This window comes from Ranitomeya variabilis, chromosome 6 (assembly GCF_051348905.1).
Source record: "Ranitomeya variabilis isolate aRanVar5 chromosome 6, aRanVar5.hap1, whole genome shotgun sequence".
In the NCBI taxonomy this organism is placed as follows: domain Eukaryota; kingdom Metazoa; phylum Chordata; class Amphibia; order Anura; family Dendrobatidae; genus Ranitomeya; species Ranitomeya variabilis.
In genome coordinates, this window is record NC_135237.1 from 530851012 (window position 1) to 530876957 (window position 25946).

Genomic DNA, 25946 nt, shown 5'->3' on the forward strand with positions numbered 1-25946 from the left:
TTTTACCCCATTCGCTTTGTTAGCTTTGATCAGTCATGCTCTGGTTACAAAATGTAAGCATTATCAATACCAAATTACAGCTGCTGAAAAGCAAAATCCCTTTTTATTCTCTAAACCACATCAGGAGTCAATTTACTCACTAAAACAGTTTCATTATCTGTCAAATCATCAAAAACTTTGCTGACAGTTTTAGAGTGGGTGTCTGCATCACACGTAAATAGATCCCTAATCACCAGGTATTTACTAGTCCGTCAGTCAAATATGACTGAAGATCTTTTTCCTCTCTGTAGCTGCCCATTGTATACAATGCCTATGTCAAAGCAGAGCCTGAGTCAAGATACATGAAGCAACTTCTCTGTAATTCGCAAGTTCCTTCCTAATACAAACTTACAATTAAGAAAAATTCCCCTGACTCCTAGGTGAGGTGGGACAATTTATGTACCATTTTTACTTCATTCACAAAGAATCTGATAGAAAACAAGGACTTTAAAGTAGTATGTGCATCATACGCTAGATTCGGAAAGAGACGGCCGACAAGCCACTCAGCCTTGTCTAGGGTACTTAGATCCAGGGAATGGCAGCAAATTAAACATTTGCCCTTGGTAAGGGAAGGTCAACCTACAGTATGAATAAAATTGGAGCACTAGGAGATACATTAAGATCTCCTAAAAGTCTACTGGTGGTGTATAATGGTTAAATACAACTCCCTCTGATGTCTTGTTATATAGAATCATTTTCTGAGGTATCGTGGTTTACAAAACCTATTTTCAAATACTCTATTAACTCTTAAGAATTTGTGAGTTAACACAAGGCCCCTGTTCAGAACCCTCATCTGATTAGTCAGAACAGAGATCAGTAACAAAGAGACTCTCATTCTTTAAAGGACCCATCATGTGTGGTCAAAATGACAGCCGGTTGATTCCCCGAAGAACAGTGTAATACTTTTTTCCCCTGTGATGGAGTAGCAGGAAAATTGAACATTCATTGTCTACTTGGATCACACCTAACTCCATGTTGAGGAACCATTTATAATTAGATGCGATATGTAATTAGGTGCTACATGTCCATGGACGATGGATCATCTGCCTTCCCTTCCAGACTATAAATATAATACATTTTGTCAGTCACTCAGCATTTTATAAAACTAATTTTATCGTATTGAAAATAGGAAAGATAGAAAGGAGATTCCACTTGAAGCTATTAAAGAGGTTGTCTCTGACTTTAACAATGAAATAGGTCATCGGCATCTGATTGATGGGAGTTTGACGTCAGCACTTCCGACGATCAGCTGTTCCCAGTGTTGGCAGCAGCTGAAACTGCTTATCTGCACTGCACAGCTCTGTCAACAGAATAGCGGCCACAGCTGGGCACTGCACATTAGCCCCCTACTGTTCTGAATTGGTGGTGGATGTGCAGTCGCTGGCCGTGGGCACTATGTAGTCGACAGAGATGTGCAGCTCCATAACTGAGCAGTTCCAGCTGCTACGAACACTGGAAACAGCTGATCGACATAAGCGCTGGGTGTCAAACGCCAACTGATCAGACATTAATGATCTATCCTAAGGAGAGGCCATCAATGTTAAAGTCACAGACAACTCCTTTAAGATCTCTGAATTAGGGTGTCTCTACTTCTTAGACAGAGGAAAGCAAGCAGCCACCACCAGACAACCCTAATGGCAGCCTATCTGCTGGGAGAAGAAAGGGATCCGGCAGATGAATTCAAATGGTCTGACCCTTTTTTCTCTGAAATCATCTGTTGGGGGAAAATAGGAAACCCCCAAAGACATAAGATAGCTGTATGGTTCTGCCAAAATCAGTAGAATCATGTAATGTTAGAGTTGGAACCAACCCCCTGTTCAATGTAAGATTCACTAAACCATGAAGACTTCAATTGAAGGAGAACTCACCACCTCTCGTGGCAGCCTGTTCCACTCATTGATCACCATCACTGTCAAAACGTTTTTCTAATATCTAATCTGTATCTTCTCCCTTTCATTTTCATTCCATTGCTTCTCGTGTAGGTTCGGACAACTTAATCATATGTAGACCATCAATGTCTGGGGTCTTTTAAATATAGTTGTATTTGTTATATAGTTTATTTAAACTTGGAGAGGTAAAAAGAAGCAACAACTATATCCAGAAAAACTCTATTATCGAGGATTACACCTCACCTTAAAAAAGTATACACAATGGCTTATAGAGAGAATACCCTTTTGTTTAATGTCTGTTATTCTTTTAATTGGCTGAGATCTACATGAAAGCTGATGGATATCCTAAGGCAAACAGATTAAAATGAAGCAAAGACCAGTTGCGGCAAGTAGAATGATGGTTCGTTGTAAAAAAGAAAAGATTGTAATGCTTAAGTGTTTAATTCAAAGTTTCCATAAAGCAATCAAATTAATTATTCAACGCTAAAACGTCTATATTTCACATTTATGGAATGATAGACTGGCTTTTGTCCCTGACTCATTGCGACTGTATAACAAGACGCTACGACACTCGATTTACAGAGTTCCTGACTGCAATAATTGCAAAATCATGCGCTATTTGAAAATAAGTAGGTCCAAAACATAAAAACACAAGAAAAGTTACGAAAGAAAAAAAAAAGATTAAGAAGATGTTGTTTGGTACTGGACTTGACAGGTGTCCTTCAGGATGTAGTGTGGCATCCGCTACTACGATATTGATGACCTATCAATATCAAATCGGTATGGGTCCAACACCCAGCACCCCTAATGATCAGCTGTTATCAGCTCCAGCAGAGGCCAGACACCGTTTAGTACCACTCCTTGGGTGGTACTACAGAGCAGCTAATAGGAGATGATCATCAAAAACGAGCTGGTCTGGAGTACTCCGGAGCCACCACTAAACTGTGTGATAAAGTTGTGAGTATGCCACAGCGCAAGTGCCATGTCTGACAGTATGTCAGTATGTACATATATTCATTATTTAACCTAGGTGGCTGGTCAATGAGGGGATCAGTGACCTGTCAGAAGCCATACTGATGAATACCTAATCACATGGAAGACCCCTACAGGCCGCACCTGAGAACGAGCATATAATTAACTCAAAACTGAAAATAAAAATTAAACAACAACCACAAGACGGATTTCATCACCAGGTATCATTGTAATCAGTATAACAGCGCCGACCTGACACTGTCTGTAGGTTACTGTGCACAATCCCGCTGACAGGTTCCCTTTAACTGCTAGCCTATTAGAAAAGAACCGTAACTGCACTCACGTCAAGAGCATATGCCATAGACACTCGTACCACGGCATTCCTAACTCATTATTAAAAGTACAGAAGTGAAGACATGCTCTGATTTTGGTATATATTTAATATATTCCGTGCAGACAAGGTCAAAAACTTTAGCACATTCTCATATTCTGGCATTGCATTCTGCTTGTTTTTAAAATCTGCAGACTAAAAGAAAAAACATATGGGATTGGTTAGGTCATATATATTCAGAATAAAATAGTAGCCTGCCTGTGACTTCCCAAAGAACACGCTGTTGCAAAACACAGGGTATCCATGACTATATTTAGGTGGAGTTTCTATTTTTGAGGGGAAAATGTATTTCAAGTCACCTTTTAAATGAAATGTCTTAACGTGCTTTAAATAGAATCAAGACACAAAGAGAAAGAATTCGCCATAAAGTTGGCAAAATTCAGATTTTCCCTCTTGTGCCCTTCTTTTAAAACTTTATTGCTAGAATAGCATAGTGATCAAAATAAGAGGATCGTGTGTATGGTTTAAAGAGAAACATCAGTATAAACTGTAATTTCACATTTTAGAGTCTTTCAACACATTTAGCACTGTTATAAAATGAAGGTAATCCAGGGTTTTATAGGGCAAGGATGCAGAGAGCCAACAGTTTTTAAGGACAAATTTTTTCAGGGCAGTAAATAAAAAATAAAAAACTGAGCCTCTGTATTGGTTTTGATGCAGTACATAACGTCAGTCCATCATAGTTTCCTAGACTTAAGGCTGAAGAAGGCTTAAGTCTTTCTAATTCAACGTAACGCCTAACTTGTTGGTCCAGAAAAAGGCAAAACTCCATGGGGTAGACACTAAAAGCTCCATATTAGGGGAAAAATTACTTCCTGACTCCATATTCGGCAATCAGACTAGTTCCTTGGATCACAGAACTAGTACCTATAAAACTTATTTTAAAGAAATGCATCCAGGCTCTTCTTTAACCATTTAACTATCAACTATAATAAAGGAGGGCACAGAGTTTTGCCCTCCCTATTTTTCTGTTACTATTGATGTGTCCATAGATTCAAGAAGTCTTGTCCAGGGTCAGACTAGCCAAGAAGTTGGAAGAAGGATAACTTGCAATATTAACACTTTTTTTATTTTATTTATTAGGTCAAAAAAAGTCACATTAAAGGTGAAAAGCGATTTTGCTATTTAACTCGAGATTGTATTAAAGTAATTAAATCTTGTATTACCTCCTACATTTTTTGTAGAGATCTTCTCTTGTAAAAAGAAATGAGCGGATCCGGCAAAACTCAAAATTCCCTGTTTGAGCGGATTTTCCTTGGAAATTCGATTCGAGGAGAAGTTATACTGTTATACTCCACTAATTTAACATCTCTTATGCTCTGTGGTCTCTCCAGTTCTTAATAAACATAAGATGCAATTTTTAAAAAAAAAAATACTTATACTCACCTGACCACTCACTTCCCCGACCCCTCCGTTCCTCACTGTTATCCATCTGGTTCAATCCAATCAATCTGATTATCACTGCCACAAGAACTGATTTCTTGGGGCTTTTCTCTCTAGAGTTGGATTCGGGACTGATGATGCACAGGATGGTTCTGTGCAAAGTCAAGGTAATGTCCTCCACGGCCTTGTTGAATGTGGATTGTTTTTCTTACTATTTGAGTAGCATTCAATTCCATTTGAAAATATTTGCTCAACTCTAATCAAAAATAATTCTTAGATTTTTTTATTTTACAATTTCCGTAAGGAAATTAAGGTAATTGTTACTGCATATCATACTTTTTCTTTAACAACTAGGACATTTTGGGAAAACGATTTATGCTGTATTTCTTTAAGATATTTAAACAGATTTTTTTTTTTCAAAACATAATTGTGTAAATTAAAAAAAAGAAAAAGAGGAGACACTTTTGTGAATGGCACAATTTAAGTATCACGCCACGCCTAATAAAGTAGCTTTAAGTCGCTAATGTGGATAATTGTTTTGTTAAGGATGGGTGAAAACTCTTCTATGTTGATGGTCCATCTTGAGTAAAAGGGCTTCAAAGCAGACGGCTTACACATAAAAGGTAAAAGGAAGAAGCCACTTATTACTCCTAACCTATAAATGTCGTCTTACTTTCTAATGTTGAAAAGAATCGGCGCAAAATCAAAAGACTGCCGCTACATAAAACGTGTTTGGAATTATTAGAAAATCAAAGATACTTTTGTAATGCGCTAAAAGCTTTTCATGAGAACATTACGTATTTTTCATTGTACTATAGAATACGATCTTTCTCATGAAGTTAAGATAGTTGTTGGATACACACAAGTGGAACTCATAGAAGATCTCACCATGAAGCTCAGGAATTTTAGGCCTCAGGTTTTCTGGTCACCTTATGAAGGGAATGGATTACGTCAGGGGTAGACAATAAAACTGGGGAAAATAAACCAGTGCAGAAGACATTGAAATATCTCCTAACTTTTGGAGCTCTTACAACATTTCGATTTCTTGTCCACCCTATTACAATTAACATCTAAAAATTCAAGGGTAACTGTGAAGGAAGCGGAGATGTATGAAACTTAATATTGAGATATTTATACCGGTTAACTGACCCTTACAAATAATAAAAAGTCAGGCATTAATGCTGAAATTATTGGGTTTGTATGGGCCTAAACTTTCTTTATTACCTCTTTTCTCTGTGAACGTACAATATAATGGAAAGCCATATAAGATAAAATTAAGGGGTTGTACGATATTAAACAACAAGTACAACCCCACCAGAGACTATCTGTAATAACCACAAAGCGGAAGGGTGGTAGCGGAGGAGAGTAAATCGATAGACAACTGGAATATTCTATATGCATTTTAATAGCGTGACTTTTTCTTAAAGTACGTCAATATATGAGATTACTCATCCTATCTCTAGATTAGCATATTATCTATTACTCCAAGCCAAAGAAAACCTAGCAACTGCTATATTACTAAATGTTTACGAAAAAGCCTCAGGGTGTTAAGGGTTGCCTCGGTAGTCCCTTTGTTCGTGGTGATTCACCCTTTTCCTCAAGGTTTTTATGTAATTGTGACCCACTTGATCTCTGTCTCTTGTCACACACCCAAATAATGGTTTTTAGCTGCCAATGCTTTCTACACTTATTTTAATATAAATACATATATATATATTATTTTTTTCATGAGATGAATGTAATTAGAGATTAGAGAATTCCTTCGGGCGGGGATGTCCTAAACTTCATACATTTTTAAATATTACTGAATATCAATTAATCTTACGTCAACAATAATTCAGTATTTGCATAATTATAGTCTGGCGAGGATTAAGCTTTCCTAACTGCAGCGTGAAACATATAGAGAAGAGAGGAAACATAGAAAAATAACAGAGAAACAAGGTTTTTTCCCCTAATGCGGGAATCTCCGTTTAGTAAAGTTGCACTAGTATAAAGATGTGTCCATCCTTCACTGTCCCTTTGACTCAACATATTCCTCCAGCTACATTTAATGTGAAAGGACCATTTTAAAATACAAAAAAATTGTTTTGTGATACTTTGTTGGGGAAGGATTATGTTACATGTGTCCTACATGTGGTCAACCAAAGGTTTTGATGTAGACTTCAGACTCTAAATGGTTTTACGAGCATGTCTCGATACTGGATTATTTTCCAATGAATAACAAGCAGTTATGTTTAATGGCTTACGTCAGGCCAGCATGTTTTCATCATTGACATCAGTCTTTGTTTCCAATAGGGCTCTCAATCTACATATCTTTATCTCCAATACTCACAGAAGATAGTAGACAATATTTGGAATATTAGTGGAAAAGTGGAGCCCAGAAGAAAACTCATAAAAGTATCGCGAGAGGTTAGAAACTCAATGTCGAGGTTGATCTTGAATGGATTAAAATCCAAGAGCCCAGCAATAGAAAGCAACTGTATCAATCACTTTACATATGTACCTAATATATAAATTCAATAGGATATCAAGACAAGCAAGCAAAATTATCGACAGGCTGCGATTTACATAAAAATCACTAGGTAGACACTTATACACATTTAGCATAAACATTCCCCAGCAGACTATCGCAAAGTCATGTTTTTTTCCCACAAATTTGGCCATGAATACATCTCAGGATATGGTGTGCCAGAAGGAAAGGTAAACATAGATACATCTGTACAGTAATATAATTTTACTAGGCCAAGATTAATATATTAAAGTTTCAATGCATTTTTCTTAAAAAAAAAAAAAAAAAATTTCTACACAGTCACAAAATATGCTTCAGTAAATTCGAGTTCTAACATAATGAATTCTAAGTTACACTGCCATAGCCTAAGGTTAAGTTCACATTCTGATCGTCATTACTAGGACAATTCTGCTCAATTAGTTAATTCTGTCAATGATCAACTTGAAAATAGGTAGATAAACAAATTCTATAACCAAAAAAAAAAGAGAAGGATGAAAAACATCTGAATGAAAGCAGATCTGCTCAATATTCCAAAGCTGGAACCGTTGGGGGTCAGAGTGCAGTTGATCTGGATATCCAAATTTTAAGACTACAAATATCAAAAGACCTTAATTCTGGAAAACTGAAGAGGAAAAAAAATAATAATTGAAAGTTGAACACAGTCTTAAAGAACATGTTCGAGGAATTGAGACACATCTCAAGCCTTTTTTTTTTTTTTTTTTTTTTAAAGAATTCTGAGACTGAAGCAAACTCCAAAACCATGTGGTGCAAGTTAAATAACCAATATATGCCGTCACCTCCGCCCACCAGATTTTAGTATGGGACTATTCTAATGTATTGTGACACTAATACATGCATAGGCCGTCAAAAGACGAATTACTCAATCTAATGTTACTTGCCCCTACAATCTCTGAACATTCATGAGATGGTCTATTTTCCTCGGTATTAGCAGGAAGCACAGACTTACTAAAATAATTATTTCCATATGCCAATGCTGAAAGCAGATCTAGCCCATTGCCACAGCACCACAGTGAAAGATATGACCATATGCTTCTTTGTTCATTTGATCACTTTGAGAATGTTGCCACATCGTTTTAGCATTAAAATGTTCTTTGCTATAAACGTTTTAAATAATATATGTTAAAAAGAAAATAATAATGCTACTGCTCTATGGACAGAAGATGGGAAACACAAACCAGACACAATATATTCTCTTGTATTTTACTAAGCCACATAAAAAAACATACAAGGTTATGCCAATTTCAAATTTAAGGGCCAATTTTTCCTGTAAAACATAATGATAGGTGAAGTGAAATCATAAAAATGTTCCAAGGAGGTTTGCATGATAGTTGGATTGGGTTTAAGGTTCAGCATGAAAGAACATGTGAATTAAGATCTCCTGCAGTTATGGAGAAGCGCCGTTGATGGATGTTTTGATGTTTTGTTAACATAGACCAGTGTTCCCCAACTCCAGTCCTCAAGAGTCACAAACAGATCATGTTTTCAGTGTTTCTTTAGAATTGCACAGGTGATGGAAATATCACCTGTGAAATACTATGGAAATCCAGAAAACATGATCTCTTGGTGGATCTTGAAGACTGGACTGACACAGACCATCAATATGTGATCAGTGAGAAATCAGACTTCTAAGACCGTTGCCCACCATCACAAGAATGGATATATGGCTCTCGTAGGAGCAATTCTAGGACATCAAATTTAAAATGGCTGTCCAGTGAAAACAATCCAGTGGATAGGTCATAACTTATAGATCAGTGGGGGATCGAGTGCTGGGAACCTCACTGATTGGCAGAACAGAGCACTTTTTTAAAAGTTTGGAAAAGGCTAGACTGGAACTGACAAGCGTCATGTATTAGACTGAATTTGATGCTACTGATGGAATAAAATCTTTGAAATTGCGTCAACTATGTAAGCATTGGTCTTTCTTCCTCTGATTTAAAATGGGACGCCTTGTCTAGACACGAGGACCACAATCTTAAGGCTCCCTTCACATGTTTGTTTTTCCATGACCGTATGCGATCCGTTTTTTAAGGACCGCAAATACAAACACATGCACTTCCATTTGTATTCAATAGTGGTGCGCACATGTTTTTCACATGGAGCTTGAGAAAACTCGCAGACATGTCCGTTTTTTTTACTAACACTACTGACGAAATGAGTGCCGCACACATGAATACTGACGACCCACGGGTGACATCTGTGTGTCATTGTGACACATACCAGCACCTGGGAAAAGTAGTACAGTTTGTGCTTTTCCCAGGCGTTGGGTGCTGAAGAACACTCTAATCATCGTCGCCTGGTCTCCCTGAGCTCAGCACGGACATGTATTCAGCCTGTGTACATAATGTATAAAATTAAGAATTAAATAAAAAAATTTGCATGAGCTTCCATGTAATTTTGATAACAAGAAGAGGGAAAGCCCACGGCTGGGGGCTGATGTTAATAATCTAGGAAAGGGGCCAATGTCCCAAAAGGTTCCCAGGCTATTAATAACAGATCACAGCTGTTTGCTTAGCCTTTACTGGTTAGATTACAGGGACACCAGAAAACAAATGACGTAGTGTCCCCCTAAAAAGTCTAACCAGTAAAGGCTAAACACACAGCTGTGGGTTGATATTAATAGACTGGGAAGGGGCCAGAGATATTGACCCCCCCTCCCAGGCTACCAACATCAGCCCACAGCTGCCCAGAAATGGTGCATCTGTAAAATTCGCCAAATCTGTCGCTTAGCCTTGTTCTTCCCACTTGCCCCAGTGCTATGGACAGTGGGGTAATAGTGTTTGGGTTGATGTTAGCTTTGCATTGTCAGCTGACATCAAGCCTAGTGGTTAGTAATGGAGAGGCATCTATAAGACGCCCCCTTACTAACCCCATAGTCATATAGTCATGTTGTAAAAAATGAACAGGCAGAAGAAAGTCCTTAATTGAAATAAAGAAACCTCACCCTCATTTTCCCATTTATTGCTGTAAAAATTAAAATAGTAAAAAATCATATTCCTCACCTGTGCGATGACAATCCATTTGTAACACGAACAAGTCTAGCTCTGCTACTAGTGATCTCATTGAGGTCACGGAATTTAATCGGGCCACTCACAATAAGCTGCCCGTGGGAATCGCAGTTTAAGGGACTTGCGGTGACCTGAATGATGTTACCGCAGGTTACTGAAACTGCACTTTGATGCTCAGCTCAACGTCTCCTGGATGCCAGGCTGAACAGTCAGCCACCATTCAGAAAAGCATCCAGATGAAGCAGAAATGGATTACGGCGTGGGGCAAACAGCTTATCGGACAGGTGAGGAATACGGTGTTTTTTCATTTTTACTTTTACACTAATAAAATAGATAAAAGAGGGTGGTCACATGTTTATTTCATATAATGGAGTATGTGTCTTTCTTTCAATTAAAGGACTTTATTCTGGAAGTTTTTTTTTAACACTATGATTATGGGGCCAGTAATGGGGGCCTCTTAAAGACGTTTCTCCATTACTAACCTAAAAAAAAAGAAAAAAAAGTTTCGAAGCAATGAAGGCTCCTTTGTCAAGCTATGATGAGACAGTTAAGAGGGATAGGGGAATTTGCTAAAACAGGAATAAAGGAGTTTACCAAGATATGTACTTTTTAAGGTTCAGGAGAACAATTAATATTCTGTCCACGATCTCAAAAATGATGTATTTCTTTTCAAAGCTATATGAAAAAAGACTAGTATTTTCAGTTTAAAAGTAGGCCATTTGATCAATGCAAATCTGTACTTTGCCTCCTTGGCTCTGATCAGTTTTTTCTAGGCACTCCTAGGAGATTGGTCTATCACCAATCATGGTGGTGTTCGCGCTTCCAGGAGATCCTAAAAAATGATTAAACGGAGCTCAATAGGAACATACAAGTCAAGTACTTTGGTAACCATAACACTCCCTTCATCAAAACACTCAGTGATATGTCAGACGTTTTGGCACATAATAATTATGGCGGTGTTGATCTAATTGAAGATAAAAACAAGATACATTTCTCAATGTATCATCAAACAGGAATGAATGATCAAATAAAATTGCAAACTCAAACCAGAGTTTTTGCTCTCCAACTACTAGAGAGTCATTTTTTATTAAAGAAAAAATGTTTACATTACTTTGTTGACTTTAAAAGACTGAAGACTGTCCTACATGATTTAGTAGGTATTTGTCCACCGAGATAATTTTTTATTTTTATTATTTTTTTAATCCAAAACAATAACTATGAAGAGCATATTTGGATATTTGGAGAGAAACACTTTTCTATTATGTTTCTGCAGTGTGTAAATAAAACTTTTCAAGAAGAATTAGGTTACAAGTTCCATTGATTAATGGACTTAAAGTGACCGTACACTATAGAACATAGTTTAAGGGTAAGACAACCAATGGACTAAAAACAGTCATACACACTAAAGTGTAGATTGAGGGTAGGATAACTAATGGACTCAAAGTGACCATGCACATTAGAAAGCAGGTTGATGGTAGGACAACTATTAGACTAAAAGAGAAAAATGCCATCTTTCTGAAAAAAATTCCTTCAGCGATAGATCGTTCATCGAAGAAGGAACATCAATCTGTTGGCCAAAAAAATCAAACAATCTCAACTTAATTGACAAAAATTATTAGAATTATGTTCTTTATGGCTTAAACCATCAACATTTATCAACTTTAGGCCGGTTTCCCACATCTGCCATTCACTATCCAAGTACAGACCACAATGTCTTGAACAGCCCCTAATCTCTTGTTCCAAAATCACCATAGGCATAGACATATGAGGCTGTTGAGTTCAGGTCAGGAAACCAGGGGCTGCTTTGGACCCTGAGGTTTGTACTCAGAATGTTTGTATGTGAATGTTAAACTGGCCTTTGTCCGATATGTATAGTCACCTTAAAATGATCTATAGAGGGTTGAGAATAGCAGACTTTTTAAAAACATCATATAAAGAAATTGTGGATATGTTTGTAGATTCATATTACTAACTCAACTTTTCTCAATAACCTTCAGAACTGTTGATCAAAGTAAATCTAATTTGAAGAGAAATAATTATAATGCAGTTAGTACCTCATACGGAGGTCAATGATTTGCGAAGCAATATGCATTTTAATATTGCTCTCCTATCTAAGACATAACAAACTGATTACCGTCACATAGCTAACAGCAGGCTTGAGTTTCCTGTTGATTTAAAAAGTAGTTTTTAAACCAATTTTACCTCACTAAACATATAATTATATTACTTTAGTAACAAAAAGATTTGTAGAATGAAGCTAAATCATGATGCATGAAGTCAAAAGTGCTAAAAACAAGCTCTAAGTGACAACTCTGCAGCAAAGAGTCCCATTATTAATGTGCCTCATTATTTGTTTCTATCAAAGTCTAATAAAAATCAATTCAGCAAATCAAATATACAGTTTCCAATATAGAAACATAATAGACTGACAATATTCCCAATTCAGCAGCTGAAATAATGAACTGGATGGTCACTGTAGACAACAAAGGATATACTAAGTGTGTAGACTCACCCGTAGGAGTGACTGAGATTCATCCTTGGACTTGCTGTCTCCAGAAGTAGGGTACTGTGGGGTATGTGGGCCTGATTTTTCTCCGCTGGCTCCAGCAGTCACTCCGGGAAATCCCTTAGCATCTATAGACAAACCATAAAGAGGTCTTGCTAGATGTGCAGCTTCAACATTTGGACTATCTCTTGAAGATTTTTGCTGCTCCTGGTTGACAGACACTGTGGTCAAAAGGCCCAAACCCATTTGTGTATAGGATGGACTTGTTCTCAAAATCTCCGATCCTCTCCAGGCCACGCTCCGGAGGTCATCTACTGAACCATCAGACCAAGATTTCTCCCTGAGTACATCCTTGTCGTCAGGCTTCTCCCTCTTCACAGTGCTGTCATATATGGCTTCTCCCAAATTGGATTCAGGGGTGACAAGGTTGTACACCTTTATTTCAGTTTTAGGCTCTTCCTTGATGGAAGGGATTCCATGGAGCTCTCCGCCATTTGCTGTAGTGATTTCCGACTCTAGACAGTGTGCAGAGTTGAAGTGATCCAAAAGGGATTGCGTTTCGGTAGCTGTAAAACTGCACTGCCGGCATTTGTAGCAGTTATGTGCTCTCCTAGAATATATGTGGAAAGAGTTTATTAGATAGATATTACTGAATCAGTAAACAAATAATAATCAAATATGTTAAAAAATCTAGACTCTGCATAGGTCATAGAGCAAACCCAAAATATTCTCCCATAGAGGTCATCAGAATGTCTCCTGACTTACAGTAGTTTTCTTATGTCCACATATTTCTTTTGCAAATAAAAAAAAAATATTATACCATAGTAAGATACGTTTGCCTCATTAAAAGGAAACCTGTCAGGTCACTCAACCACTGGAAACCGCCACTATAGTTTGCTATTTTTATAGGGGCATTATAATAAAGCATTTGATGGCACCGAGAAGACATTGATGACCAAAAGGTTTCAACAGGGCAAAGCATAATATAACTATAAATATTGTATATCATACTTATTGTCCCAGGAGTCAAAGCAGACCATAAATAGGTAAAAAAAATCTATATACTCAGTAGATCCCTGATATATAGAGTGTACATATAGGTTACAAAATAGTATATAGGAACTCCTGGTGAACCTCCAAAATAGGGATACGGAAATACACTGAGATAATAAGTTTACTTTTTATCTAATAAAATATAAGATTTAGGGGAATTGTTGCTGCTTGATATAGTCACCATGTTCATTAATATACCTTTGATATTCTGTAAAATTTAGACTGGAATTTCAAAAACTTTATATATAGAAATAATAGTGGCTTCTAATAGTTAGGAGTCCTGACAGGTTCCCATTAAGTTGAATACATATTGTATATATTCGATGATGTCCCTCTTCTATAATCGTAGTGCCAACATTATAAAACAGTATGTACCAATGTATTTGTGGGGGCAAAACTGTCAAAATTGTCACAAATCATGGACCAAAGTTCAACAAATTTTAAATATGACCAAAAAAGTTCCAAGGATTGGATATGGCATCAAAGTTGATAAAATATTTATTAAGTTAAAGGGAACCTGTCAGCGGGATTTTGCTAAGTATACATGTGGCCATATTGGCGCTGAGATGCTGATTGAAACGATATCTGTGGTGAAGAAATTCGCTTTGTGGATTTTGTGTAATCAGGGTTTGAAGTTTTCTAATAATAATAGCTTTATGTATCGGGGCAGAACTGTAGTGCAGGACTGTGGGAAGGGTCTTCGGCTCTGCCACAGCCCTTCTGATGCTCCTGTTGTCTTTATCGTCCTTCTGGTTTAAATTTCGTGCCAGCACCTCCCTAACCGCGGGCAAGGATTGCGCACACTGATCTCCTGGCAGTCTTAAGGAAAATGGTGCGGATTATGACATATGCTTAGATTTACATCTCGCCTCAATGATGAGCCAAGATCTCATTCTGCACATGTCCCGCCACCGGCGTCATATTACTCAAGATAGCCGGGAGGTCAATTTGCGAAAGCATCGCCATTGGCGCCATTTTCCTGAAGACTGCCAAGAGGTCAATGTGTGCAAATGTGCCGGCACAAAGTTTAAACCGGGAGGGCGATAAAGACAACAGATGCAGCAGAGGGGCCATGGCAGCCCCAAAGACCCTACCTACCGTTCAGTCCCAATGCACGAAGCTATGAATAGAAGAAAATTTTAAACTCTGATTACACAAAATCCACAAAGCAGATTTCTTCACCACAAGTATCATTTTAAGCAATAAGGCCAGGCGTGTACTTTACTTTAAAAAATACTGCTGACAGTTTCCCTTTAAAAGCCAGAAAATGGTGCACATTTATGCCTATTCATAGAAAGATAGACTTCATTTTCCAACCTAAAATTATTACATTCATTAAAACACATGCAAACTTTAGAAGACTTTTTTTTTTGATCATCATATGAAATGACAGTTCTAATAATTGTGGTCAGTGAGTGACAAGACCGTAGCACGCACCTAATAATGCTGTAGCTATGTGGTGTCAATAAATATTATGGTCATTGAGAGGTTAATATCTCATCTGGGTTTTTTTCCTCAAATTCTGCCACTTTTTATCAACTTCGTAGTGTTGATACTTGGTGCAAAATAATAAAAATAAAAGAACATTTTCCTGCTCATTCTAGCTCATGGTGATCTCAAATTTGTATGATTAATTGGTCTTCTACAACTAGTCCTACAATACAGTATATTGAAGAATATTCAAAAACGCAAGACACTCAATCTAAATCTGGCCAAGACGCTGAATTTGCCGATCGTTGAAACAAGGAAGATGCTAATTAGACTTGGCCATGAACGTAATCTCAAATATCCTCTCGAATTCCAACGTTGATCAATACTGCCTGGAAAACGAATACTTATCAATATTCAAGTGCAAGTCGATCAGTAAAGTAAATCAATTATTGTGAGAACTTAAAACAACAGAGAGTTAGCGATTCACTAAAAGGGTGTGTATGCCAGATCTAGATTAAACTTAGGAGATAAAGAGATAAAACAAGAAGAGAATTACAAAGTATAGGTGCGACTCTTCAGGCTGCATTGTAAAGTGATAGTGCAGAATGATGACAGACATGTCTTTAGTAGATCAAACAGCGTGGGCCAAATCAAAAGAAATATTTGACGAGCAGGTGACAGTGTTGAGAGCTTTGAAGATAAATCCTGCCTTTTTTTAATTGGATCTGATAGAAAATACCCATCCAATGCAATCATTTGCCATTGGTAGCAGCAAGGAACCATAGTCTATATAATCTAAAATTCTAGGCAGGCGGAGATGATAGGTTGCTACGTGCTGGAAAGCAGATCATCTAAAGCCATTGCAGCCACTGTGCCATATCCAGACTACATAAATACTGTGCTTAAGCGGCAAAATATTTGACTTAGGGAAAAGAAAGCTACGTTATGGTTCTGGGAATATCAAGGGTCAACAGATGCCACCACTTCAACTGATCTTCGCTACCCTCTTAGGAGATGCTTGTTCAGTCTTATCGTTGCTAAACCAAATACTCTCGCCTCATATAATTTGCCTCACTATACCCTGAAGATTAAGAACTAAAACTATGCTGAGAACCAGAACGGTTTGCTCATCCCCCTAGAGAATTTGGGCCCGATGCGTTACATCTTTCACACCAGAATTTTGGCATAAAAGCTTTGAAAAGTTGCAAAATTTAAGTGCAACTCACAATTTGTGACTATTGGTGTTCTCCCACCAGTTTTGCTCAGCTTTGAAGAAATGGGCTGAGCTGGGATAGGATGAGGGTGCGGCACCCTTCGCTCCTCAAAATCATGATGAGCTTAGCCCTCTTCGTGAATCAGGAGCGTCTGACTCAAACATGTCCTCTTATCAAGGTCAGCATGCTGACCCCCTGCAGTTGAGGACTTACGATCTATTGAATGAAACAGAAATACCTACTAAGGAAAGATTTATTGTGACCCAAATATAATGACTGAAGAACTTTTGCTATTGAAAAGGCTATTTCTACCATATCACCATGAGTCTGTACCAAAAAGGAATAGGCACAAATGTTACACAGGGTGTTATTGAGTGTACCAGGGACGCCACCTTGTGTCTATAGTATCATGCCATGTAAGCTAATTTGCATTAGCCCGACTTTTAGATTTCTAGAACAACAGAATTATCCATTGCCAACAGCTGAAGAAAATGTTTAAACAGCACCAATAAATCCATAATTAGGCGGCAGGGGTGCTAAGGAAGCCCTTCCTCCCCTTGCGGCTCAACTTCCCTTCTGACAGCTTAGTGCTTTGATATTGTGTTTTATAGATCAATAGTGTTCCTAAATATAAGACGTCTGTCTGAAAAACTATAGTGCATATCTTAGCAATATGCCAAAGTCTAATTTTGGGTAGGGTGTCCCATCTAGGACATGTATGGCATATTGACGACATACACCAGCACTGTCTAAAAGATGTGGATCCTACTACTAAGAACTGCATCTCTCTTAACCCATTACTTGCCAAATTAGCAATTTTCTTTTCTTTTTTTTCTTAATGACAGATTTTTAATGATATGGGTCCTTTTGCAAAATTTTTACAAGTACGGATTTTTCAGAAAAGGGCGTCCCAATATTCAATTAAAAATGACAATGACATGATTTCCTATTTTGAAAACATTCATTTTACAAACACAACACAAAAAATTGGACCTAATTATAAAAATTATAAAATCTTTAGCTGCTAGAAGCTAAAGATTAGGCGTCCCAAAAAAAGGACATTGGTAGATAATGGGTTAAGAACAGTGTCTCAACTCTCACAGTGAGGAATGGACATGTGGCTATGTCTTTATTACTATGGCTCCAAAAATGTCCAAGTAACCATTTATTACATATCTTGTCCATCTACATTCCATATATATCCAAAAAGGGTAACCCTTTAAAGGGAATTTGTCAGCAAATTTTTGCTATATATTCTGAGAGCATCAAGATATAGGGGCTGAAAGCAAGATTCCAGTGATATGTCATTCAGTAAGCTGCGTTTTGCTGTTTCAATAAAATCTATTTTTATCAACAGGAGATTATCACTACAGGACAAGGTGTCTCGTGCCCCCTAGTCCTCCTGTTGTGTAACCACACCCCCATCACTGATTGGCAGCTTGCTGACAATGTACATAAAAAGCAGCCAATCAGTTGTGTGGGTGGGGTTATATAGAGCTTAGCATTCCGAGCTTTGCTAGATCTGCAGAAAACAAAACTGTGATTGCATCAAAATAACAGCAAGCAGCTCAGTAAGTGATATATCGTTGGAATCGGGGTCTCAGCCCTTACATTATTCAGCTCTCAGATTACATACCAAAAACCTGTTGATGAATTCTCTTTAAGTACAAGCTAGAATATTGCATTAAATGTAAATACTGATATTACTTTTCCAAATAAAGATAATAATAAAACCACATTTCTGCAACTATCATTACTTCTAATAATAAACTTTATATTCTACAATATCTTATTATGTTTTGGATAATAATATACATTTATATTAGGAAATAAATAGAATATTAGCAGTAATAATCATTGATAATGTTTCCTTGTATTGTCAGATAGGGCATGGAATGCCTCGTATACCTACTGTTAATGTTAGAGAATGTTCTCTCGAGTGATGTGAGGCATTAAATGATCTTTAATGTGAGACATGCTGTGAATAATGAGAAGTCACACTGGTGCAATGAGCCTATTAGTGGAGTATGCTACATTTTGTTTGCATTTACTGGCATCGAGAGTTATTTCTCCCCTGATATCTCTATCGCAGGTAAGCTGCTATGTGTTTGGAAGGAATTATTTAATGGAAGAGTAGACAGGTTTACCACACAACTGGCACAAAATCATGTTCCTGTCAAGTCGATAAGAAAATACTATTATTCTAAGTGTAACTGATGAAATACAGGCCGGGGGAAGCAGCGGTGTCACTCTTACACTACCAGACATCACCTCTCCTTCCACACTCCATTAAGTGTCAAAACACGATCGCTGACTTACTCCGATAAGCAGATCTTCCCGGGCTATAAGGCTACGTTCACATTTGCGTTGTGCGCCGCAGCGTCGGCGCCGCAACGCACAACGCAAATAAAAACGCAGCAAAACGCATGCACAACGCTGCGTTTTGCGCCGCATGCGTCGTTTTTTTCATTGAATTTGGACGCAGCAAAAATGCAACTTGCTGCGTCCTCTGCGCACCGACGCGGGCGCCGCAGCGACGCATGCGGCGCAAAACGCAAGTGCGCCGCATGTCCATGCGCCCCCATGTTAAATATAGGGGCGCATGACGCATGCGGCGCCGCTGCGGCGCCCGACGCTGCGGCGAGGACCGCAAATGTGAACGTAGCCTTACATAGACGTATTTGTGCGTTTCTCTCGCAGGAACTGACTTGAAAGCAAAAATTCTGATCCTTATAAAAGGATTATATGGGACTCATTACCATATAAAACAACAACAAAAATGGAAAAAAACAAACATTTGTACAACTTTGTGGCAGTAAAAAAAATGGTATTATATATATTCTCACATATTTCTATATATACAGATAGCAAATGTTCCCTTAAGTTGAATATCACAACACTAATAAGTGCAATTCGAGACCTAACTTCACATAAGTCAGTGGTCTCTGAAATGGTCAGATATCTTAATCCACTTAAAGGACCACTTGGGCAATTTTTTTAATTTTACGTCTGTAGAAGAATACTTTCTGGTTGCAGTCTTCTTCTGTTCTCAGTGCCGCTCCGGTCATCCTCTGCTAGTTGTGACCTGCCGGATCGCTTCAGTGTTTGCTGAGCGGATTCAAAGTCAAAACTCAATGTGAGTCTATGACACCAAGAACGAGGCACTTATAGACTTACATTGAGAGCTTGTAACCGCTACCTCTGACTTCCGGTCGGTCAGGAACTGTGGTCACATGATGGCGGCACAAGACCGCTGCCGAGAGGAGCAAAAGACAATGGCTGATAAGTATTTTACTACAGGCAGGGAACAGACATTAAAGAAATGATACCATTCCATGGGGGCGAATAAAAAAACCCACCGGAGTGGTGCTTTCAATGAATTCTCAAGATGTTGGCCCTAATTCATAATCGTCTGTACGCCAGTTTTCTGCCTACTTTTGTGAATTTTGCACCTTTTTTTTGCACCAAATTTATTATTTTATTTGCGCCTTTTGTGAAGTTTATGTTATATGTGCTTCCTGATTGGTTTTTGCATTGTTTTCCATTTTGCGGGTGGAGTATTAATGATTCTAGATATTTTCACAAAAATAGACAAAGGCTGACAGCACTCACTTATCTGGGGCGCCCGTTCCACGTCCAGGGAACCCTCCTGGATATTCCAGAACCATCCAATGCAAAAATGAACAGCGCTCCAACCAGGTGTGGAAATCTCAAAAAAAGTGCTTTATTCAAGCCATGGTATAGCAGCAACGTTTCGACCAACACTTGGTCTTTGTCAAGCTGGTTGGAGCGCTGTTAATTTTTGCATTGGATGGTTCTAGATATTTTCACCTGATTCATCAACTGCGACTTTTTAAAAAGACCGCAATGCAACCACAATATAAGTCAGACCGAGTCTGGCCGGTGGCTCTATTGACCAGGGCATGACAGCTTCAAGTATTTCCATGCAGCTGTCATGCTCGGATCGGAGAGGTGCTGGCCAATCTCGGTCTGATTTATATGGCCGCCTGACAGCCCCTTAACGGAGAGACTATAAATGTAGCAAAAAAAACGACAGGCTCGATTCATTAAGACTGGACTTAAATGGAACTTGTCACTTGAATACCATTACCCTAAGCCGCTAGCATGGCACTACACGGATATGCAACAGTTTTCTCAACATATCACTGTAAAAACACAGTTTTAACCACTTTCTGCCATTAGACGTACTATTCCGTCCATGTGGGGTGGGCCCTACTTCCCATGGACGGAATAGTATGTCATAGGCGATCGGACGCGCTCACAGGGGGAGCGCGGCCGATCGCCGCCAGCTGATTTATACAGCTGACATCCGATCCCGGCACATTAACCCCCGGAACACTGCAATCTAACATGATCACAGTGTTCCGGCGGAATAGGGAAGCATCGCGCAGGGAGGGGGCTCCCTGCGTGCTTCCCTAAAACCCTTGGAGCAACACGATGTGATCGCGCTGCTCCGAGGGTCTCCTACCTCCTCCTCCCTGCAGGCCCTGGATCCAAACTGGCTGCGGCGCTCCTTCCGGGTCCTGCAGGGAGGTGGCTTGCAAGCGCCTGCTCAGAGCAGGCGCCAACAAGCCTCCTGCAGTGCCTGTCAGATCACTGATCTGACACAGTGCACTGCAATGTGTCAGATTAGCGATCTGACACTTTACCATGATGTCGGCCTTTTACATGTGTAAAAGAAAAAAAAATCCTAAATAATGAAAAAAAAAAAATATTGTTCCAATAAATACATTTCTTTATCTAAATACTAAAAAAAAAAAAAACAATAAAAGTACACATATTTAGTATTGCCGCATCCTTAATGCCCCGACCCATAAAACTGTCCCACTGATTAACCCCTTCAGTGATCACCGTAATAAAAAAATAAAAAATAAAAAAACGAGGCAAAAAAAAAAATTATTATCATACCGCCAAACAAAAAGTGGAATAACACGCAATCAAAAAGACAGATATAAATAAGCATGGTACCACTGAAAACATCATCTTGTCCCATAAAAAACGAGCCACAATACAGCATCATCAGCAAAAAAATAAAAAAGTTATAGTCCTCAGAATAAAGCAATGCAAAAATAATTATTTTTTTATATAAAATAGATTTTATCGTATAAAAGCGCCAAAACATAAAAAAATATAAATGAGGTATTGCTGTAATCGAACTGAGCTGAAAAATAAAACTGCTTTATCAATTTTATCAAACGTGGAACGGTATAAACGCCCCCCCAAAAGAAATTCATGAATTGCTGGTTTTTACTCATTCTGAATAAAAAGCGATCAAAAAAGTCACGTGCCCGAAAACGGTACCAATAAAAACGTCAACTCTTCCCGCAAAAAACAAGACCTCACATGACTTTGTGGACCAAAATATGGAAAAATTATAGCTCTCAAAATGTGGAGAAACAAAAACTATTTTTTCCAATAAAAAGCGTTTTAGTGTGTGACAGCTGTCAATCATAAAAATCCGCTAAAAAACCCGCTATAAAAGTAAATCAACCACCCTTCATCACCCCCTTAGAGAAATATAATAAAATTTTAAAAAATGTATTTATTTCCATTTTCCCATTAGGGTTAGGGCTAAAGTTAGGGTTGTGGCTAAAGTTAGGGTTGTGGCTAAAGTTAGGGTTAGGGCTACAGTTAGGGTTAGGGTTGGGGTTAAAGGTAGGGTTGGGGCTACATTTAGGGTTGGGGCTAAAGTCAGAGTTAGGGTTTGGATTACATTTACAGTTGGAATTAGGGTTAGGGGTGTGTCAGGGTTATGGGTGTGGTTAGGGTTATGGTTGGGATTAGGGTTAGGGGTTTGTTGGAGTTAGGGGTGTGGTTAGGGTTGGGATTAGGGTTAGAGGTGAGTTGGGGTTAGGTCTGTGGTTGGGATTAGGGTTAGGAACATGTTCGGGTTAGGGGTGTGGTTAGGGTTATGGTTGGGATTAGGGTTAGAGGTGTGTTTGGGTTAAGGTTTCAGTTAGAATTGGGGGTTTCCACTGTTTAGGCACATGACGGGCTCTCCAAACGCGACATTGTCCAATCTCAATTCCAGCCAATTCTGCGTTGAAAAAGTAAAAACAGTGCTCCTTCCCTTCCGAGCTCTCCCGTGCGCCAAAACAGGGGTTTACCCCAACATATGGGGTATCAGCGTACTCAGGACAAATTGGACAACAACTTTTGGGGTCCAATTTCTCTGGTTACCCTTGGGAAAATAAAAGTTTGGGGGGCTAAAAATCATTTTTGTGGGAAAAAAATGATTTTTTTTATTTTCACGGCTCTGCGTTATAAACTGTAGTGAAACACTTGGGGGTTCAAAGTTCTCACAACACATCAAGATAAGTTCCTTGGGGGGGGTCTAGTTTCCAATGTGGGGTCACTTGTGGGGGACTTCTACTGTTTAGGTACATCAGGAGCTCTGCAAATGCAATGTGGTGCCTGCAGACCATTCCATCTAAGTCTGCATTCCAAAAGGCGCTCCTTTCCTTCCGAGCTCTGTTATGCTCCCAAACAGTAGTTTTCTCCCACATATGGGGTATCAGCGTACTCAGGACAAATTGGACAACAACTTTTGGGGTCCAGTTTCTCCTGTTACCCTTGGGAAAATACAAAACTGGGGGCCAAAAAATAAATTTTTGTGGAAAAAAAATAAATGTTATTTTCACGGCTCTGCGTTATAAACTGTAGTGAAACACTTAGGGGTTCAAAGTGCTCACCACACTTCTAGATACATTCCTTAGAGGGTCTAATTTCCAAAATGGTGTCACTTGTGGGGGATTTCAATGTTTCCAAACGCGACATGGCGTCCCATCTCAATTCCAGTCAATTTTGCATTGAAAAGTCAAACGGCGCTCCTTCCCTTCCGAGCTCTGCCATGCACCCAAACAGTGGTTTACACCCACATACGGGGTATCAGCATACTCAGGACAAATTGTACAACTACGTACATTTGGGGTCCAATTTGTCCTGTTACCCTTGGTAAAATGAAACAAATTGGAGCTAAAGTAAATTTTTTGTGAAAAATTTTGTGTGCGTGTGGTCCCCTGCATCTGGTGCTGAAGCCACGATTCATATGTTACCTGCAGCAGCGTTTGCTGCAGAGAAAATATGAATAACAGTGTTTAAAATAAAGATCTATGTGTCCGCCGCCCTCCCACCCCCTGTGCGCCCCCCCCGCTGTTCTGAAAATACTTACCCGCCTCCCTCGCTGCTTCCTGCTCTGGCCGCGGCTTCTAGTGTATGCGGTCACGTGGGGCCGATCATTTACAGTCATGAATATGTGGCTCCACCTCCCATAGGGGCGGAGACGACTATTCATGATTGTAAATGATCGGCCCCACGTGATCGCATACAGTGGAAGCCGCGGCCAGACCAGGAAGGAGCAACAGCCAACGAGGGAGCGGGTGAGTATTTTCTGAACAGCGGGGGGCGCACAGGGGGTGGGGGGGGCGGCGGATACATAGATCTTTATTTTAAACACTATTATTCATATTTTCTCTGCAGCAAACGCTGCTGCAGGGAACATATGAATCGCGGCTTCAGCACCATGTGGGGGGGGCAGCGCTTACTGTAGCGCTGTCTCCGGCACGCCACACGGACCCCAGACGGAGAATGTCCGTGTGAGGTCCGTGTTTTACACGGACCCATTGACTCTATTGGGTCCGTGTAATCTGTGCGCTCCCACGAACACTGACATGTCTCCGTGTTTGGCACACGGAGACACGGTCCGCAAAAAATCAATGACATCTGAACAGATGCATTGATTTTTATGGGTCTACGTGTGTCAGTGTCTCCGGTACGTGAGGAAACTGTCACCTCACGTACCGGAGCCACTGACGTGTGAAACCGGCCTTATTAAGTATTTTGTGTGACATAACTGTGATTTAAGGGCATAAAAATTCAAAGTTGGAAAATTGGGAAATTTTTTTAATTTTTGCCAAATATCCATTTTTTTCATAAATAAACACAGGTAATATCAAAGAAATTTTACCACTAACATGAAGTACAATATGTCACGAGAAAACAGTGTCAGAATCACTGGGATCCGTTGAAGTGTTCCAGAGTTATAACCTCATAAAGGGACAGTTGTCAGAATTGTAAAAATTGGCCCGGTCATTAACATGCAAACCACACTTGGGGGTAAGTGTTGTGAATTTGCTTTTTGCTCCCTCTAGTGGTTACTAGTTTTTTGACTCTGGTTTTTCTGTCATTCCTTTTATCCGCACCTGGGTCGTTACTTAGGGGTGTTGCTATATAAGCTCCCTGGACCTTCAGTTCAATGCCTGGCAATGTAGTTATCAGAGCTAGTCTGCTGTGCTCTTGTCTACTGATCCTGGTTCCAGTTATATCAGCTAAGTCTGCCTTTTGCTTTTTGCTATTTGTTTTGGTTTTGTATTTTTGTCCAGCTTGTTCCAAATCTATATCCTGACCTTTGCTGGAAGCTCTAGGGGGGCTGGTGTTCTCCCCCCGGACCGTTAGACGGTTCGGGGGTTCTTGAATTTCCAGTGTGGATTTTAATAGGGTTTTTGTTGACCATATAAGTTACCTTTCTTTATTCTGCTATCAGTAAGCGGGCCTCTCTGTGCTAAACCTGGTTCATTTCTGTGTTTGTCATTTCCTCTTACCTCACCGTCATTATTTGTGGGGGGCTTCTATCCAGCTTTGGGGTCCCCTTCTCTGGAGGCAAGAAAGGTCTTTGTTTTCCTCTACTAGGGGTAGCTAGATTCTCCGGCTGGCGCGTGTCATCTAGAATCAACGTAGGAATGATCCCCGGCTACTTCTAGTGTTGGCGTTAGGAGTAGATATATGGTCAACCCAGTTACCACTGCCCTATGAGCTGGATTTTTGTATTCTGCAGATTTCCACGTTCCTCTGAGACCCTCGCCATTGGGGTCATAACAGTTTGCCAGGCCAGTATTAAATGTTTAATGCATTGCAGAAGAGGGATTATAAGAAAGAAGATTCTGAGTTTTTTTTTTTTCTTCTTCCCCTTTACCTCAGAGTGGCTATGCTTGCTGCAGACATGAATGTCCAGACCTTGATTACAAGTGTGGACCAGCTGGCTACTCGTGTGCAGGGCATACAAGACTATGTTATCAGAAATCCTAGGTCAGAACCTAAAATACCGATTCCTGAACTGTTTTCCGGAGACAGGTTTAAGTTTAGGAATTTCGTGAATAATTGTAAATTGTTTTTGTCCCTGAGACCCTGTTCATCTGGAGATTCTGCTCAGCAAGTAAAGATTGTTATTTCGTTCTTACGGGGCGACCCTCAGGATTGGGCTTTTTCGCTGGCGCCAGGAGATCCGGCATTGGCTGATCTTGATGCGTTTTTTCTGGCGCTCGGTTTACTTTATGAGGAACCCAATCTTGAGATTCGGGCAGAAAAGGCCTTGCTGGCTATGTCTCAGGGGCAGGACGAGGCTGAAGTGTATTGCCAAAAATTTCGGAAATGGTCCGTGCTGACACATTGGAACGAGTGTGCACTGGCCGCTAATTTTAGAAATGGCCTTTCTGAAGCCATTAAGAATGTTATGG

At 39.4% G+C, this 25946-nt stretch overlaps 1 protein-coding gene across 4 annotated transcripts in view; it reads right to left on the reverse strand.

Annotated features, from left to right (window-relative positions):
- The window catches only part of TRPS1 (transcriptional repressor GATA binding 1), a 322262-nt gene that overhangs the window by 138021 nt on the left and 158295 nt on the right, over nucleotides 1-25946 (reverse strand). For all 4 annotated transcript variants that reach the window (XM_077271107.1, XM_077271105.1, XM_077271108.1 and 1 more), the window contains one exon: nucleotides 12722-13325. In XM_077271107.1, coding sequence (XP_077127222.1) covers nucleotides 12722-13325 — 604 coding nt within the window. The remainder of the gene's footprint in view (nucleotides 1-12721; nucleotides 13326-25946) is intronic.